Raw genomic sequence first — 14,941 nt, 5'->3', positions numbered from 1 at the left:
TGGTCCACATCAAATTTTCTTATGTAACAGTGAAACATGCCAAGCTAGTTTATGAACCTCCACCCCATTCACACACCATCTCTAAAATAAAGTTATTTTACCCTCAAAGCATGTGCTTAAAGATAAGTTCATTTATGTAAGTGCTTCCATGGGGGGGGGAGAATGAGGCCCTGTCTGTAAACAATGTTGAGCATTCAACAATATATGCAAACCCCACAAATATCTTTTAAAGAACAGCATAAATTTAATGTCAAAATATTTGAATTCAAGTACAGAAATTAACACATGATTTCAACATTTAAAAAAAAAAAAACAGCACAACTCTTTTTTAAAACAGAACTATTATACAGGTAATACCAAAACACAGATGAAGCTTAACAATTTTAACTCTGAATAAATTAACAGCACAAAAAGTAAGATAATTTACTCTATTACTAAAACTATGCAAAAGACCACAATAGTAAATTATTTCTTAAAAGTTAAAAAAAGTTTCTTAAAATCTCTCTTTTGCATCATTTTCCGGCCACATAATAGTTGCCTTCTCGCTAAATAACTACTAATCTTCAACATAACAGCGATCCTTGGTAACAAGATTACAACCAATATTTGCACAGATTAAATTAAAGAGATACTATTCAGTAAAGTAATTATTAGAAAAATTCTTAACATAAACCACTGGGTTCTATTGCCCACACTTTGACCAGGAACCATAAACAGATAAAAGAGCATCAATCTACAGTACACAGGCCAAGAAAAGAAACTTTTTTGAACTTTATCTTTTGACAAATGCTTAGTAAAATACTTATATTTACTGAAATGTGAAAAGTTCCCTATATGGAAGTAAATATATTTTACTCATGAAAATGAATAGTGTAGACCCAATTAAAAACTAAAATTGAAAACTTTCATATTAATGCTGTACAACTTTTTCTTCAAAAGAATGAGGCCTCATTAGAGATATATACTCGCTGTCCAACATGGCTGCCATTAGCAAGCAGAATTGTTGGTGATAAGGGGTAGCTTGGATAAAAATAAGGCCTTGATGTGTATGGAAGCACGCTGGGTGTCCCAGAAGAGAGAGTGGCACTAACAGGGGAAATGCTATTTACTGAGCTGCGACGAAAATTGTAGTCTGTAAATAAATATATGAATAGTTACTTTGCATGTAAGTCTATAAATACAAATTTAATTCAAAGAGGCAAAATAGACTACTACACAAAAAATCATTTTCTAACATGTTTCAATCCTCAATATTTTGTTGATAGCAATGGAGACTATGCTGATTTGTCGCCTTGCAAATCCTGTTTTACCAGTATGAGACACAAATACCTGCACTTCACTGATATACTTCTATACCAGGATCACAGATTTGACTGGAAAGGTATCTTTCCACTAACAAATTTGTTTTGCATCTTTCTACCTTTGCAGAAACAAATCTCTGATTTATATTACTACCACAAGATACTAATTTTCTTGCAAATTAGATCTGGTACAGAAATACTGGGATTTCATCTCTGAAAGAAGAGGTGTAACCAGTTCATTTTTGCTTTTTTCTAAGATTTATTATTATTTACAATACAAACTGATAGAATCTTCTCTAAAACTACAGAAATGTGGAGGGTGAGGTATTCTAACTAGATTACTTTGCCAATATTTGATTTACATACTACTGCAAACCTTTTATAAAAGTCTAGTTGTACTTACCATTTAAAGTATTACTGGTAAATACAATTTTAAATAAATCATCCCTTTAAAACAAAAACTATATTAATCAAACATTAGCAAAAAGACAAATAAAATGTCATAAATTTCACTAATCTTTAAATTAAACCATTTAAAATACAGAGATGCTATTTGTAGAATTGTTGTTTCCCAATAAACACATACTTTATTTCCCAGTAATTCTCGTACACCATACAGTGTTATCCTTTTCTCCAAAATAATAAATTCTGAACTTTTCAAACATGCAACTATGCTCTTCGTGGTAGTTCAAGCCAAACAAGGTGCAGAGTTGATTCTAGAAATAAGGAGACCTTCTGGCTTTCAAAAAGCATTGTACACTATCTTCAGAGGGAATTGCAAATAAAGTCATTTTAAGGTGAAGGTGAAGGTTAAGGTCTGCACTGCAGTATCCTCATAATTCTGTAAATGCTGTACCTCAATTTTTTGGCAAGCATTAACTTAATGAAGTCAATGAGAATAAATGTTTAGCCAACAGGAATGAGACCAACAGCAGTAGTGTAAGCTCAAGCATCATCAGAAAGGACCTAGTTAAGAAAAAAAATGGGAGAAATTAAAAAAACTGAAACTATTTAGAAAGGTTAGTTTCATTTTCAGTATTGAGACTAAAAAAAAGAATTTTTTTTTCAAAATTTAATTTTCCAATAAACAACATTCACGGTGGAGATTAGCAAAAACGTATACATCAGTAAGTGATGAGTTTGCAAGCAAAGGCTCTGATCCTTCACTTACAACTGTGCAGGCAGACCCATGCACCAGAGTTCCAGTGCAAGATGAGAATCAAAAATTAAGAAACTTTTCATCAAGTAATTTTTTAAAAAGCGTCTTTATGACTTCCAATGACCAGTTATTACTAAGTTATCCAGAAACATTTCTTTACACTGTTCTGGCTCTGAAATGGGGTCATGTAAATTAACATCAGGCCCATCACTTCTTCTGATAAATACAGAATATAATTTGTTTATACTGTAAAGAAGATAAATGCTTTATATTATATTATTCCAGTTATTCATATATTTCATGTGCTATATATCAATTTTGTATTATCAGCCTTTTCATTTTACTTGTTTTTATTAAACACATTAAATATACATTCTGAAAATAACACATTTTGGGGTGCCATATTCTGCCACACTGAGTAATTATTCATGAACTATCCTACTGATTTCAGTGGGACTACTCAGAGTAAGGTTGTAACTCTGGTGACATAACCTGGCCATTTAGCAGCAGAGTAAAATGAGCCAACTTCATTTCTACTAAAACTCCACTGAAGTGAATCAAGTTATGCCAGGGATGAATTTGACCCAACGTCGCCAAGTTTATATTTCTTACCTGTTATTTATTTTCTCCAAATTCTCCTACACAGATCCAGACTGATGAGGTTATGTTCCCTGTCTGTAAGCAGTGGAGACAGAGAATAACTGAATCTTCAAGACAATGTTGTGATCCCTACTTGAAGTATATGGAACCCTAGGAGACTCGGTTACAAAAAATTCCCAACAGTATAATTAATACTCAGGAATGAATAAAAAACTTCATATTTTCAAAATGCCTTAAAAGCATTTGACTATTTAACCCTGCAACAACTCAGTTGAGTAGGTACAAGTATCCCCCTTTAAACAGATGGGGAAACTGAGGCAAAGAAGTTAAAGACATGGTTCTCAGAAGCGCTGAGCACCCATAACTCAAACTGAAATAATTATTAATAATCCATTCAGTCTTCTAGAGAAGATAAAACCTTAATTTCTAATGTAAGAGGCAGTATTTGACTTTTTTTAAAAAATGATGCTTTCTTTATACATCACAAAGGATCAACAAAAGATAGTAGCCCAATTTCTTTTCTTTCACATCACCATTAAACTTTAGTACTCTGTGCCCAAAAAGGAAGGCAGAGATTGTCCTAGTACAATGAAACCTCATAGCACTAGAAAGTATTTTGCATCTGTATGTATAAGGCCTGATTTTCAAGTGAGAAGCTCCAAGTCTGAGCATAAAATTGTTTGTGGTTGCAAAATGCACTCAAAATTGGAGGTCCAGTTAAGGTCCTTTTAAAAATCAGACCCTAAACTTCACCTGTGCAGCACCTAACATATTCAAAACCTGACTGCAGACTAGCTAAAGCAATTGCACAGGTGAGCAATGGGGCTCTTTGCAGGTAGCAGTACTAGAGGGAGAGCAATCTCCGTGGGAAGGGGTGGGGAGTAGCCTTGGCTTCAACTCCTCAACACACTAACCAGTGCAACTGAGTTAGTGCACTGGGGAAAGTAATCTGTACCAAATATAAACTGGTGCAGATTAATTGCCTCCTGGATTTCTGGGGCACAACTATAAACTGCCCTTTGCTCAGAACTGTGACAAAGCCTTCACCTACTAAATATTCACAAGCTTCTCAATTACAGACCACTAGAACTCACTGTAAAGAGCACCTTGTAACAATATAAATCCTTCCAAATAAACTAAGTCTTCTCTTTACAAGAGACTTTTTGAAAAAAAGACAGAAGAATCAATTTCTGGTGTACAGTGTATGATTAAATTATTTTCAGAAAAAAAAAAAGAAAAATGAGTTGAGAGCAACTCATTTAAGTCTGTAATTTTAACAACAATCAAAATGATACAAATCTTTTTGTAAAAATTCTAACAATAATAAGGTTTCAAGAAAGAATCAAAGTAAAGCACGGATAATATTAGTAGCTTAAAAAGTCTGGTGATATCAGGATTTCAGACTATGGAAAAGGTTCCCTACTTCGCTCTAATTGTTCCAACAAATACATCTTGAATTTTGATAAAGCAAACTGAGACCAGACCATATTGAAAAAAGTATAACTCAATTATATGGCAATATGAAAGGCTTGGTGTTTAAATCATAGCACCATGAAAGAAAAGGTTTCTTTATTCAATAATATGTAGAAAGATGGATCTTACTGGTATCTTCAAGGAAATAATAGGATTAAGTATTTATGTTGAAATCATTGCTTTAAAAGCCAGACCAAGAGCAAAAAGTTTCTCGGGTGAATTATCTATTTTGTCCTTGATTTATAAGGACTATGTTGAACACAATAACTGAATTTATATTTTTAGATAGCCTCTTTGTGCTTCAGTTCCCCATGCTTCTGAATTTATACAGCTAGCCATACAACATGAGAAAATGATGAATTGGAATTAAAAACAAGAAAGCTGTCATTTAGAAATTGTAATGAAGATAAACTTTCTTATATACTCATTACAACGAGCAGGAAAAGAAAAAATAAAAAGCATTGAAGAAATCACTAAACGATTTACTGCAGGTAAATTCTAGGATCACTGTAACCTATCCATATCAAAATCTGTGCAGTAGGCAGTGTTTATGTTTCTGAATATTCCTCTGAATAAGGATGAAAAGGCACTGGTGTAGGTAGTCTGTTCCCACATTAAAAACCATAGGCAGCAACTATGAATCAAGGAATATTCACAAGGATTTTCACGCCGAGGTGACCCTGCATTGTCACGTTAGAGGAAGGGAACAACGTATATCTTCCCCATGGAGCAGCCACCCGCAAACCTGCTGTATCCCCTAGGATTCACAGGAGGACACAAATCCTCACAGCAGCGCCAACCCTCTGCATCTCCCCCCTGTGAAGTGAAGGTCCATTACAGCCACAATGCCAGGGACTCCACCTCTAGCTGTGGAGGCTTCTGAGGACCACCAAAGGCTCTGCAAGCGAGTTTATGCAATCTGTGGTAAATGGTGTGAGTTTTGGGTGATAGCGACATGCTTCCTCTGCTCCCCCAACCTTTCTCCCTGCAAGAATCTCTGATCACAAACATATCACTCTGCAGGGCTGTGGGAGGGCAGTTTGGGGCACTGATACAGAAAGACTGAGCCCCTCTTCTGCACACAGGGAGATCCACACATGGATCTCAAGATGAATGATGTGGTCCAAGAGAAATGGAAATCCCATTTCTAAAATAACGCGTCTATTCTCGATACCCATCAGTATGTTAAAATACTACACTAACTTCCACTTTTCTGTGATGGCTATCAGGTTCATTTGTTGGGTGTCTGATTGATTTTAAAAATAATCTGATGATTCAAACATCAACTGCTAGTAAGCCAGTGAACATGGGAGTTCAAAAACCGCGCTACAAAGGACCTAGGAGGGAGGGCTCCGATAAAAGTTTAAGGAAGACAACATGTAAGATGGAAAATATTTTTCTTGAACTGTGTAAACAAATGCCAGAACTACAAGACTGCTGTCTTCTCTGGTAAACACAGCAAATAATTAAATATATCAGATTTCCAATACAGACAGTCTAAGGCAAGTTTCCAGAAGTTTCAGTTTCTTTCTGTCTCCACTACTTTCATAGAAGGAATATCATCCCCTCAGTACAGACCTATGTAAGAGAATGAAAGAGAAATATGTTTTAAGAATTCTATATATATATATATATAAAACATAAAAGGACAATTATTTACAGAAAATTATATCTGCAGTAAACGTTTTCATATCTGCCATTAAAAAAAAAAAAGAGAGAGATATCAATAAGGGCCAGAATTTGATATCCTTCCTCATGTTGAGCAGTAGCTCAACTCTATAAAAGTCACGCTGGGCTAATATGTGAAGCCAGGTATTAAATATGAATAATTATATCAAAATTTGGCCCTTAGGTATTATCACTAAAATTGCTTTACAAACTCATGACACAAGATTCTGACAGGATTAACTGAGAATATCCATCAAAGAGTTCCAAACAATTTTCAGTACAATCACACATGTAGGGAGACTTGTTAACTAGATTACCCACTTCTGACATTAAAGAAGATAAAAGCAGTCACCTTCATTAAGAAATTAGTCTGTACAATACCACCAAAATTTCTAGGACAATATTTGGCTTTGGCCTCATGCCTTGCAATGCACTTGAAGTCCAGGAACATCTTGTTATAACCAAGCATTGTGTTACTGTTTACACAGAAACTTTAATTTATTTAAACTAGTGGAAAATTCATAGTTTGAACCATGAATGGTTCAAAACTTCTGTCTAATTATAATTCAAATTCAGTAGATTACTAGACCAGATTTTCAGAAAACCTGGTTATGAAAGTCAAGGAAGTCTCAGACACAAAGTATAATGGAACAAGTGACGACTCTTGGGTCCTTACAAATATTGAAAAATGGCAAATTGACCTCCCTTATTTTATTCAGGTTTCTCACAGGAATATCAATGATATGGGATTATTTATTTTGTGATACCAAAAAGCCAAATAAAAGACTATTATTAATGCATGAATTACTCAATGACTGCCATGCATGTGAAGATCTTTTAACTATGAGAATATCAAAATCTTAAATAAAAAAGTTATTACATGGAAAAACAGTCCACCAATTTAGAGAACTGAAAAACCCTGGGTTACTAACATGCACTTGGATATGCTTTTTGTTGGGGGGGAGTAGATGGCTCTGAGCCAGGCTTAAAGACACTGGAAGTGTAGTTTTGCTAAGGGTGTCACAAATATACAGGGTGCAATATGACCAGAAGTTGCAAGCAAGACTCTGCTGTTTGCAGGCTCTGCTGTATTGTAGAAACAAGGCTGATATAGCTGCTAGGGTTACCATTCTGAACCACTCAGAGTGGACAAAGATGTTTACTCTCTTGAGGTCCAGATTTAAATACTCAGAGATTGTAACATCACCTAGGTGCTTTAAGAGAGTAAAGAGTACCTTCTGTGACATCACTAAACTTGGGGCTCTCAAAGGGAAGATCATCAACAGTGTTTTGCATCTCCTGAGATAGAGCACAGGATTGCAACCAAGCAGCCCGATACATTACTACTGCTGTAGCCATGGAGAGTGCAGCTCTGTTAGCAGCATCTAATGAAGCCTGGAGAGATGCCCTAGTGATTGTCATAATTGGCCTTCTGTTATGAGGGCTTAAAATCATCCTCTGATCCTGTGGCGGGTATTCAATAAAAGATGAGAATTTAGAATAGTTTGTAAAGTTACATTTTGTCATCAGGGCTTGGCAACTGGCTACTCTGAACTGTAGCAAGGCAGAGGCATAGCTGTTCCATCCCACGAGATCCAGTCTTTTTAGCTCTTTATTGGATTGTGTAGAGTTGAACTGAAATTGTCTGTTCCATTCATTGACTGCCTCAACCAGGGAGTTGGGTGCAGTATGGGAGAAGAAATATTCCACGCCTTTGGGTGGGATGTAGTATTTCTTAACAGCCTATTTATATGTACGTGAGATAGTGGCTGGCACTTGCTACACAGACCATGCAGGGATCAGGAGAGCATCATTGATGGGCAAGGCAATTTTGCCAAGGAGATGTGTGAAGAATATCCAACAAGTATTGGGGTTCCTACATCTCCTCCAACAGAATATGTAGCGTCTTCGCTATACATTTCATAAGATCTTGAAAGACCCTCAAATAAGCCAACATAAGTGATGAGGGAGACATGATAGCCTCGTCCAGTGGAGGAAGAGGAGGATTTCTTTGCCCACAGGTGGCTCTTGCTCCTCTGTAAGAGCCTGCCACATGGAAGGGCTTAAGAGTAACAGATGCTGCTTCTGATGACCCCTCTTATGAAATGGGAGCTGTAGAACTGTCCATCATAAAGGGGCCAATAGATTCCAATAAGACCACTGTAGTGGAGCACAAGAAAAGAGGTCAGGATCCCATGGATGTCCTTGCCAGGGTTACCCTGTTCCAAGTTTCATAATCAGGGCATACCTCAAATGAGGGAGGTGGAAAGGGGGAACCTTATATAGATCCCTTAGCATCAGAAGAAATGTCGTCGCCCATGTCAATGGGAGGGACAAATGGTGTCAGTACTGGTGATCAAGTTGGTATGGGAGCCCGAAATGGATCCTGCAATTGCATGGGAACCGTAAATCGACAGTGTGAAGATACTGGAGCACACTGAATTGGTACCAGCCTGAAATGTGTCCCTTATCTCTAAGAATTTGTGAAGGATTGGAGACTGTGATGGTACCTGCGGACAAACACTACTGAAGATGGTAGCAGAGTGTAGGTAGGCTTTGGGAGGACAGGCCATACCAGGTAACGTTTTTCAGTACCTTTCAGAAGTGGTGATTCTGTCTCCTCCAGGATCCAAATGTCCTCAGGGGTTAGAAAATGGATAGTACCAGAGAAACCAGGTGGGAAACATCAGGAGTCAGAATATCTGGTGGTACCAGAGATGGTACTGCAGTACAATCAGTGTGTCCTTCAAATCTAGATACTGAAGGCACTACTGATGTCTATTTTGACTTGGCTCTGGAATCCTTGTGATACGGAAGCACAGACTCTGGTCCCAATGCAGGTATTATTTTAGGTACTTTAAAAGACAGTCTCTTGGTACACAGCATGGTCTTCTTAGCTGGTGCCCTGGTTGCAGTACCAGAGAGGATGGGTGTGTCAGTGGTACCCGTGATGGGATGCAAAGTCTCCAGAGACACAGATCAAGACAGTGACTTTCCTTTTCTCCTCTCCAGATCTGGAGAAGGAAGTATTTTCTTCTTTTATAGTTTACATGGTTCTGAAGGCCCCAAGGGTCTTTTCTTACCACTACAGTATAGATCGGGGTAGGCAACTTATGGCACGCATGCCAAAGGCGGCACACGAGCTGATTTTCAGTGGCACTCACACTGCCACCGGTCTGGGTAGTTCTGCATTTTAATTTAATTTTAAATGAAGCTTCTTAAACATTTTATAAACCTTATTTAGTTTACATACAACAATAGTTTAGTTATATATCATAGACTTATAGAAAGAGACCTTCTAAAAACATTAAAATGTATTTCTGGCACGCAAAACCTTAAATTAAAGTGACTAAATGAAGACTTGGCACACCACTTCTGAAAGGTTGCTGACCCCTGGTCTAGATGGTAACTCGAGCTCTCTGTGGATCCAATGTACAGCAGCATGCCTTGCATCCCACAGGTCTCAGCAAGTGCTCCCTTAAGAAGAGTTTGAGCCTGTCCTCCCTCCATTTCTTAGATCTACTCTTAAAGCCTGATCAGATCTTACATTTGGGAGGGGACAAGAGAGTCCTCAAGGCAGCAGAGGCAGTATGAATATCCATTGCTATGGGGGAAAGACCTATGGAAAGTCTATCAGGGTTTGAAGCCCAGGGTCTTGGGAATAACCCACACTCACGACCATGGATTAAGGCCTGAGAAACAATGGCTCAAATTGGGCAAAAAACAGAAGAAGGGAAGGGGAAACCCCTTCACCTTTGAAAAAGCACAAACTCTGCTAAAAAAAAAATGAAAGAAAATTTAAGCAAGTGTTGTAGCGAGCTGAGGCTATCTAATGGATACTGCACTACTCCATGACAAGCTGCAGACATCTGAGAAGAAACTGGAGTGGCAGTGGGTCGGCTCCTCCCTGTATACTCATATACTGCATCACAAGGGCATCTAGCACTCAGGCAAGGACCCTGCTAGCAAAAATCTCTGATCACGAGTGCACAGACATGCGCAGATTCTGACATGGAGCACCTATACTTGAAGAAAAAGATGATGATGCACATACATAATGCCTGCTGGAGCAGGCCATTAAATATTAAAATATCAATTTTAGATGTATTTTCTTTCGCTGCTTTCTTGTAACATTAAGGTTCAACATATTACCAAACTCACTTCATGGTCAAAAAGTAAGAGAAATTTGAATCAACTGTTTTGGGGAACAGGAATCACCATTTCTATTAGAATGATTGTCATGTTACTTAAAAAAAAATTAAACCTGTACAGTTTAATTGACTGTTTTATTCCAGGCTTTAACTTTATAAAGAATTCAACAACTTTTGATTATTTTTTCAGTATTTTTTTTTAAAACTGTATACACCATTAGATTATTATTATTTTTTTTTAATTCTGAATTGCACTTTTGGGTTTTTGTGCAAAAGTCCTCCCAGGTGGACTTCAAAAGATCTAAATAATAATAATCCTGCTTATGGGAGAAATTGAGATTTCTACATTGATATTAATAGAAATTAGAGATATTGGACAAGATCTTAATGTGTACACTTTTGGACACACAAGAAGTCAGAAGTATGTGTGCAAGTGGATAAAGCTCATTTTTGCAGTTCCCTAAACTGGTGATTCTCTTGGCAGACCAGTTCCCTTGTGCTGTACCAGCAAAAGCAGTATGAAAACTAAACAGGTTTGGAGTAGCATAGGAGCATCCCAGCCATGCTTCTTCTCTGTTATGCCAGCAGCAGGGAAAGTGTGAGGCAGAACCATACGTTGTCAACTCAATACAAGCACAGGATCACCCTTACCCTGAAGTGTTCTTCCCCAGTTTTATGGCAGATGATGCCAACAGTGCAGTGCATAAGAGTCTTACCGTATGGGAGGCTCTGACCCTTTAAGTTCATGTGACAAGTTGACTGTCACATTCAGCTGCTCTCAAAATGCTTCTCTTTATAGTCATGACACTACAATAATGTCTATTAAATGTGATATTAAAACTATATAAGCAATGTCAATAGCAAGATACATTTTTACAACTTTTCTGCAGTCATTTACTTACTGAAGAAATGCATTGTGATTTCAAAACAATCAGGAATAACAGAAAAAAGGGAACATCTGTTAATTTTGTTTCTGTATCCCAATGATTGACAGCTAAAAGCACCAATGAATTTTTTTGGGATGATTGGGATTGGTAGCTTTAATACAGAACATACACAATTCATGTTTATGCATCCTCAGTGTACTATTACAGAACTAATGAACTCTGACTGGCAATCACTACTAATACAGGGCCAAAACTTAACAGGGAGAAAAAACAAAAACATGAGTATATCTAGGGTGAGATACAAGACATCTTTTAGCCATCTAGAAATAGTGACCAATTTAAGAAGCTCCCCTATGAAGTACAGGTGATCCCCACAGACACTTGTCAACAAGATGAGAAGTATATTTAGTCAACAGCCAAAAATCTAATCAAATATATTTCAAGTTCAGTCCAAGCCTGATATACAATACTTATTCTAAAATGATACTGTGTTGTTTTCAGGCACTATATTTCTGCATACTGACAAATCTAATAATATAGGGTTTCAAACTATAGTCTGTGAAACACTTGGTACTCTACGATGAAGTAGCTGGTCACATGGTGCAGGCTCTCTTTGTTTGGAGGTACTAAACTGCATTAAAAGACTGCTAAAATATTACTTTCCTCATATAAGCAATTATCACAGGGATACTGTGCAATTTTAAGTGGGAAGTGGAAGGACTGTCCAATGGTTAGGGCACTGGCTTAGGATATGTGACACCCAGTGTTGCCTAGTGTTTGGATATTCTCTCTCTCTCTCTCTATTCCTTAACATAGCAGGCAGCAGAGCCAGAGGTAAAAGACTTTGGTCTCCTGTTCTCGCTGGCCACACCCATTGCCTAGGCAGTTCAGTTTTCAATTCTTCCAAAATAGTCCTCTCTCACCCACATATTTTTAAACTGCTTATGTAGTTAAAAAAAACACTAAATTTAGCAGTAGGTAAAGAGAGGTTACTTATCAGTAACTGTTGTTCAAGTCACCTCTCTGCATTCTCATTTATAGTGAGTTACCCAGCAGCAAAAGCCACATATCTATTGGTGGGCTCATGAGCATCCTTGAGCATCATATGTCAGATGCCTAGTCTGTATAGGAGCCCAACCATCACTTCAGTTCCTTCTCCACTGCCACAGAGGGACCCTCTGTCATATCTGTCAGCTACTCATTCTCTTAGGTTTCGCTTCAGACATCTTTTTATACATTGTTAAAAATCGTTTAGTGTTCTATTTTACTATAGTGTAGGTAAGGTTGGAAGGATTTCTCCATTTCCTCAGATCCCTAGATGCTCAGTTTCAGCACCACATCTATGCCCAGTACTAACCCCAAAAAGCTTTAATAGAATGCATGAGACATCTTTCTTTCCAGAGTCAAATGTGAACACACACTTTGAAAGAGTTCTGTATGCTCTGTATGTAACTCCCCATAAGCAGGTATACACAGAGACTGTCAAAGAAGATACCTTTGATCCATAAAAAAAAAATACAAACAAGAAAACTTTATGAACATCTCTCAATGACCACTAAGTAGATTGTTTCTAGCCAGAATCTTGGCTACAGGAATCAAATTAACAAGTAAAAATGCATACTGTTTGTGATGTGTAGCTATCCTATGCACTGTACTATATTGCAAAGAACTCTAAAGAGGACTTCAAAAATCCTACTGGGCCTGATAATGTTTTCCCTACTATTGTTACAAGGAGCACCTACAGTTACTACTCTGAAAATGATTAGAGAAGAAATTACTTCTCTCTACTCCCCCCCTCCAAACACCCTCCTCCCCCCCCCATACACACAGTTTACATTTTGCATTTGACCTTAGTCAGTTTCACCATAGAATCAGGCATTTTGCCCCAGTTGTTTATGCAGGTCTTTCCACACAGCAACATGGGATACAAAAGCCATTTTAAAAATTGGGAAAATGTGACTGTAAAACCACAAAAACTGGCAGGGGGACTCATTTGTAAATTTTAACTGAAACTATCTCTAGTTCATTTTTTTAAAGTGACAATGGGCTTGTCTACACTGCCTCACAGATTGAACTGTGGGAGTGGGAACAGCAGTGTGCACAAAATGGCTGCACTGTAACTCCCCTGTGTGAATTTTCTGGGTGCCAACTAAAAGGTTCCTGGTTTGCATTAATGTAACTGTTTGAACAGAATTACATTAATGCAAACTAGGAACTAGGGCTGTCAAGCAATTAAAAAAATTAATCACAATTAATCACACTGTTAAACAATAATAGAATACCGTTTATTGAAATACTTTTGGATGTTTTCTACATTTTCAAATATATTTATTTCAATTACAACACAGAATATAAAATGTACAGTGCTCACTTTATATTTATTTTTGATTACAAGTATTCGCACTATAAAAAAACAAAAAGAAATAGTATTTTTCAATTCACCTAATACAAGTACTGTACTGCAATCTCTTTATCATGAGAGTTGAACTTATAAATGTAGAATAAGATACAAAAAACCCTACATTCAAAAATAAAACAATGTCAAATTTTAGAGCCTGTAAGCCCACTCAGTCGTACTTCTTGTTCAGCCAATTGCTCAGACAAACAAGTTTATTTACATTTGCAGGAGATAATGCTGCCCGTTTCTTGTTCACATTGTCACCTGAAAGTGGGAACAGGTGTTCACATGGCACTGTTGTAGCCGGCGTTGTAGAATATTTATATGCTAGATGCACTAAAGCAGGGGTCTCAAACTCCCAGCCCGCGGGCCCTCTGCGGCTCAAGAACCTCCCCACTGCGGCCCGCGGAGGAAAGACACATACAGCCACGCTGCCGGCTCTGACTGCTGCAGGCGCAGCCTCCCGCAGCTCCCATTGGCTGGGGGAGAGGGACAGAAATACCATCACTAGTCGCCGGGCAGAGTCAGCCATGAAGGCAGCATCACTTTTTTCCACAATGAATATAAACAAGTCAAAATACCAAACAATTATCTGATGCACACCTGGCTGCAATCCTCAAGGTTTCAACTACTCAGTCGCTGAGGCCAAACATCAACAAAGTGACAGAACTGAAGTGTTGCTAGGTGTCTGGCAAACACTAAAAAAATCTCTGACAGGCAAAGAATTGTAGAAAGCTGTATGACAGTTTTATTATTTCTATGAAATTCAAATACAATATAAATGTTTTCTTTTCTGAACACCATCTTCAGTGACATTATTGGCCCACTGGGGAATTTGAGGACTGGCACTGGCCAGTTTGAGACCCCTGCACTAAAGATTCCTATATCCCTTCATGCTTCAACCACCATTCCAGGCGACGTGCATCCATGATGATAATGGGTTCTGCTCGATAATCCAAAATAGTTCGGATTGACGCATGTTCATTTTCATTATGTGAGTCAAATGCCATCAGCAGAAGGTTGATTTTCTTTTTTTGGTGGTTTGGGTTCTGTAGTTTCCACATCGGAGTGTTACTCTTTTAAAAAGTTTCAGAGTAGCAGCCGTGTTAGTCTGTATCCGCAAAAAGAAGAACAGGAGGACTTGTGGCACCTTAGAGACTAACAAATTTATTAGAGCATAAGCTTTCGTGGACTACAGCCCACTTCTTCGGATGCATATAGAATGGAACATATATTGAGGAGATATATATACACACATACAGAGAGCATAAACAGGTGGGAGTTGTCTTACCACCTCTGAGAGG

At 37.7% G+C, this 14,941-nt stretch overlaps 1 protein-coding gene across 3 annotated transcripts in view; it reads right to left on the bottom strand.

Moving 5' to 3' along the window:
- Nucleotides 1-239: 239 nt before the first annotated feature.
- The window catches only part of RBM46 (RNA binding motif protein 46), a 46,308-nt gene continuing 31,606 nt past the window's right edge, over nt 240-14,941 (bottom strand). For 2 of the 3 annotated variants that reach the window (XM_034770789.1, XM_034770790.1), the window contains one exon: nt 1,775-2,267. In XM_034770789.1, the coding sequence (XP_034626680.1) occupies nt 2,257-2,267 (11 nt within the window). In that variant the 3' untranslated portion in view covers nt 1,775-2,256. Of the gene's footprint in view, nt 1,133-1,774; nt 2,268-14,941 lie in introns of those variants that run through there. The other variant, XM_034770791.1, reaches the window with a different exon arrangement.

The sequence above is a fragment of the Trachemys scripta genome, chromosome 5, assembly GCF_013100865.1.
Source record: "Trachemys scripta elegans isolate TJP31775 chromosome 5, CAS_Tse_1.0, whole genome shotgun sequence".
In the NCBI taxonomy this organism is placed as follows: Eukaryota; Metazoa; Chordata; order Testudines; family Emydidae; genus Trachemys; species Trachemys scripta.
Note: the sequence above shows the minus strand (reverse complement) of the source record. Positions and strands in the feature narration are given on the sequence as shown.